This window comes from Pterocles gutturalis, unplaced genomic scaffold, assembly GCF_000699245.1.
Source record: "Pterocles gutturalis isolate BGI_N339 unplaced genomic scaffold, ASM69924v1 scaffold12678, whole genome shotgun sequence".
Classification (NCBI taxonomy): Eukaryota; Metazoa; Chordata; class Aves; order Pterocliformes; family Pteroclidae; genus Pterocles; species Pterocles gutturalis.
This window is the reverse complement of record NW_010118178.1, coordinates 3,437-8,600: the sequence shown is the minus strand read 5'-3', so window position 1 is coordinate 8,600 and position 5,164 is coordinate 3,437. Positions and strand designations below refer to the sequence as shown.

Sequence of the window (5,164 nt, the reverse complement as noted above, 5' to 3'; positions counted from 1 at the left end):
CGGGCTGGGGGCCGTGGCCTCGGTCCTCTGCCCCCCTGCGCCAGCCGCACTCAGGGGGTTTGCTGGGGTGGCACCGTGGGATCCGAGAGTATTTCTGAGAAAACCGCTTGAGCTGCTTCTGCAAGTATTTTCTGTGGTCAACAGACCGGCGACAAGGAGCTGATTTATCCAGAGCCGCTTTGATGTCGCTGGAGGCCAGGTTGACGAAATTCAGGAGGGTTTTTACCTCACTGTCCGATGCCATCTCACTGCATGTGCCGTGTGGCGTTTCCCATGAAAAGTTTATAATCCGCCTTTAGACAAACTTTGGCAAACCTGCGAAACACAACAGACAGACTCCAGAGCGGGAAACCTCAGTTCAAATAGCACCAAGCAAATGGAGGGAGGGTGAGGGGTACATGTCAAACTTCCCAGACACACAAACAAGTTATCCATCAGCTCACCTCCACACCGGCAAACTCCCAGCAGAGCTGCCACATGCCCGTAGCCCACTGCCCCGCACCGCTGCCCCGGCACACACCAGCACGGCAGCTGTCTCATGAAAGCCAGCCAGCCTGGTGCTTAATCTTGTTAGATAGCACTTAGGTGGAAAGAAGAGGCTGGGGTGGCTGCTCCTGCCTCCCTGTAAGCAAGCGCGGACACTCACCCGGCGCGCGGCGGCTTTTCTTGCTGGTGCTGGTGGCTGCGGCGTAGCTGCAGAGGAGAGCCCCTTCCCTGCTAATCTCGTTAGGCAGGTTACACACTGCCGCCAGTGTTTGGACGCAGTTTAGCAAGCACTTGAGCAAGCTGAATGAATATCGACTCCGGCGAGTTCGGGGCTCTCCCAGGCCAATCAGAAGCCACTTTGCCAAATACAAAGCATCCCAATCAGGCATCAGCCTCCCCTCCTCGCATTCTTTGCCATCACAAATTGTTACCATGGGGACAGCCACAGAAAGACAGCTAATAAATACAATCATTTCCCTGTGATTTCTACCATTCTCCCCTATCCTCTTCACCCTTACTGAGGCCTTTCTTTTTAAAAATGACACAATCTGAAGCAAAAATGCTGAGGATGAGTTAGGAAACTTTAGGCACCCTTTTCTCCTCACTCCCCAAATCTGTCTAGAGGCTGATACTAACCATGCTTCATTGGCACAGGACAATGTAATAAGGGGGACCGAGCTAGCCTACTTTTAACCGTTCCCCATCAGAGCCTTTTTTTTTTTTTTTAAGGGGAGAATGATGTCAGAAAAAGGTAGGAAAGGAACAAATCTCTAAAGAGATGTGCAGATATCCATGGAAAGGGAGCTTGAGCGCTCAAGAATCTTGTCTTTATGTTTGCCCCCTCAATTGAGTTACACAAAAGCTGAATTACCCATTCAAACTACCGGACAAAAGGATGGAGTTGGATAGTACTCTTGCATCTGTAGTCAAACAGTTAGAGACTTAAATCGAGTCGTCATGATGGAGAAAGAGTTAGACAAAGCCCATAGAATTGCCATCAGCAAACATTTTCCTGTGTCATATTAGTGGGTCTCCATGACTCCCCCTGGCCTGGGGACAATAGCACAAGTTTGCACACTCGACTACTGTCACCCTGCCAACGCTGGCAAGGAGCAGAAACAGGACAATCCTTTAAGGGGAAAGCATGCCCGCTGCAGGGAAGGTAAGAAGAGAGGGAAGAAAAGGCGTGTGAAATGCTAATTGAGCTGCTTCCTTTACTGATCCAGAGTCATGTGAGCCCTCTGCCTTCTCGCAGGCTTGTCCCTAAGGGGTGGCAATAACTTAATAGCATGGTAAAACGGAGAGCTGGAGGAAGATGAGAGCAGAAGAGCTGCCCTTGGTGTGCACTGGGCACACCAACAACACAGAGCTGGCAGCAGCCAGTGTGCCAGCCCGGGACCCACTGCCTCTCATGGCCAGAGCAGCACTGCTCCTGCTCTCCAGCCCGCAACACATCAGAAGAGTGGCAAGGGGCACAGGGTGTGCACACCCACCATCAGGAAAATACTGCCAACTCTGGACCAAGCACACACATGCCTTGGGAAAGCAGGGACTGAAGTCCAAGCTGTTTTGCAAGTAAAATCTACCTTACTGATGTGAGACATCAAAGACCTGAGCACTGAGGGTTGAAAACAACTAAATTTTATGGTTATTTTGTTGTGTTTCTATTACTCTCATTTTCCTCAGAGAAGGACAAGGTCCAGACTGTGCCATTATACCAAACTCTGGGCAGAGGCCTCAGGGGTGACTCTTCCGTGTCCCTGTACTGGTGTGCCCAGTGCTGACATTGCTTTTCACATCTTTTCCCCCAGTCTGGCCTGAGCCACATGTGCCAGCACGCCAGCTCAGGTGTTTCAGGTCTAGGGAGACCCCAGGGCCAGGACATTCTGCAGCAGAGGCTGCTACAGAGCCTTTGGCACCAAAGCGAGCTGTAACACACTGGCTGATCTGCCACTGCAGATGTGTCTCTCTCCTCCCAGTTTCTATTTCAGAAGCAGACCATTTCCTGGGAGACCTGGGGCAACTGGCCCTGCCTGCACCCTCTATCATCTGCCTCACCCCAGCATGCAAATCTCTGGGCAATCTTCTCTGTTCAGCTCATCTGGGGAAGGCTATTTCCAGTCACCTGCCTGAGCATCTATTTTGGGATGTGCTAGCCAGGGCTTGGCCTCTCTGTGACCCAGCACAGATCCTTCTGTGCAGCTGAGGCTACAGGGAGAGGTTTAGTCTAACTCACTGAATGAAGTGCACACCAAGGGATCACATCTCTGTTTGTAGGAAACAACTGCCTCCTGTGCTTGAGAGTTTGAAGTTTGAACCCAGCCTGGACACCACGTTGCACAGTGCAATCTCTTAATCAATCTAGTTGGTCGCACAAGGGGGTGAGAGGGAGAGAAACATGGGACAGGTGCCTGGAAGCAAAGGATTGTCTCAAGATGTTAAAGAACGGTGTCCTCAAAGGCCTGGGAAACTCATGACACGTATTATGAGACCCTATTTCCAATCACAGGGGCTCAAGACCCCTGGGCTGTGCTCTGAGACTGAGTGCTAGTGGGGCAGCTAGATTGAGGAGGGTCAATACGGCCCACCTGCTTCCTGGAGGATAAGGGAAAGCCAGCACGCCCCCCCAACAGTCCCATTGCAGAAGCCCCCTCCAAGCCCCCAGACTCCAGCTGTGCCCATCCCCTCCTGGAAGGATACTAGCCCAGGATGCAGCTCCTTGGGCACCACTTGGCAGCAGTGGAGGGACTCCCCATGCCCCACTGTGCTCACTGCTCCAGCATCCTGTTCCCCTGCAGCTGGGTAACGGTGGGGAGCTAGAGGGGAATGAACCAGAGAGCAGGATTTAAAAACCAGAGCAACCCACCCTCTCAAGGTCAGACTCAGGTTGAGCTGCACAGGGTTTTCTCTAAAAGGCCACCGGAGCCCTTTTGTTCCTCGCTGCTCCCTCCATGTTCATCCCAATGTACATGTGAAAGGAACAATTAACAATAGGGCACTCCTCTCAGAGGATCCAATGCACTTTGAAGTGTCCACCAACCAAAGGCTCAAGAATGATACATCATTTTCCACTGTGAACATGTCAAACTAGTACAGCAATTGAAAAAAATGTCTCCACATGCCTTCCCAGCATGCAGACAGGGACCAGCTGGAGAGCCACTTCATATCCGACATGTCACCCCTGACAGCTGTCTTCTTGAGAATTTTTGGTATGTGAAATTTTCTAACTTTTTTTTAAGTAAAGCACAAGAATAAATCCATTCACTTCAAAGCTGCAGCCAGGTCCCTCCTAACACGTAGCATTTCCTTCAAGACTGAATAAAGGAGAGAGAAAAGAAGATTTTCTTACACAAAAATACCTGTGAAGTGTTTTTAAAGTGTCACTTGCAGTAAGTTATGTCAACCTTTAGCCACTTCTACACCAAAACCTCCCACAGTTTACTTCCAGGCTGAGGGGCCCATTCAGCAAAGGTATTCTAGCATCAGGCTGGCCCGGACCATGCAAGCAGACCCACTAACCGCAATGCACACCTTTAACTCTGTTGGGTGTCACTCTGCCGTTAGTGCCCTGAGCAGGTCAAATAGCATGAACATCCAAGTCACTGCTGTTATTTTAATGGATTATAAAGCAAAGAGCAGCTCAGTGAACAGCTGAGTGGTACAAAGATGACACAAAATTCACTGCTTTGACACCAGTTTACTCAAAATTATTTTTCCTCCCCTAAAACAGAGCTTCCTCTCCACCCTAGCCTGCGAAACAGGTGTTGGCACAGGGTTCACCTGATTGTCAGGATAATAACTCTGTGTATCAGGCAGTATGCTTTCTGGGCAGGCCTGGACTGAAATCAGTGCAGTAGTTTCTTGTCCTCCCTGATTTGGGGTAAATACCTGTTTGTCTGAGGTATATATCTGTATGGTAAGCGCTGTTATCCTCACCTCTTTCCCATGGATGTTAAAACTACGCAATCTCCATTAACTAAATTAAAAAAAAAAAAAAAAACAAAAACCAATTTTCAGATTTTTACTTAAAATACAAGGCTTCTTAACAATGGTCAAAAGATTTTCTTTAGAAATTCCCTAGAGGTTTTGCTTGTTTGTCCTGGAGAGGAGAAGAGATGAAAAACAAAGACATTATTTTGTGGAAAATTTCAACTATTTCTCCCCATTTGGTTCACAATCCTGTGACTCCTTGCAGAGCCTAGTGAATAAGAAAATAAACTGGAAAATTCCCAGAGGGGCCACCTGTGGATCATCCCTTTTCTTTGTCCAGTAAAGGCAGGTAAAAGCAAAGATATTTCAGCTGCATGTTATCTTTTCACTCACCTGCTGTTTCCTAAGTTTCTGCTCTGCCTTTGCACTTGGAAAAAGAGAGAGCATGGAGGTAAGGACAAGGGTTTTGAGGAGATCCAGGAGCCTGAGGGGATGTGATGATGGCTCATGGTGAAACTAGAAGTATTGGCCTGAATAGGAGAAGTATTGGGATGGAGGAAGACCACTAAAGCTCTTCTTCAGGGGTCCCGATTTTAGATTTCTTATTGACAGTGACTGAAGTAGAGGGATGTTAATGATGTACTGATGGCATAAAAACGGATGTTATTTCAAATCATACAGCAGGAACTGGGTGACCTTAGGAGTGAATGCAGTGAGAAAGGATTGTAGTAACGCTGGGCCATGCAGC

At 48.7% G+C, this 5,164-nt stretch overlaps 1 protein-coding gene across 1 annotated transcript in view; it reads right to left on the bottom strand.

Annotated features, from left to right (window-relative positions):
• FAM181A (family with sequence similarity 181, member A) overlaps positions 1 to 244 on the bottom strand; it is an 859-nt gene extending 615 nt beyond the window's left edge. Inside the window, exon 1 of the mRNA XM_010076107.1 lies at positions 13 to 244. Coding sequence (XP_010074409.1) covers positions 13 to 244 — 232 coding nt within the window. The remainder of the gene's footprint in view (positions 1 to 12) is intronic.
• Between the last annotated feature and the right edge of the window lie 4,920 nt (positions 245 to 5,164).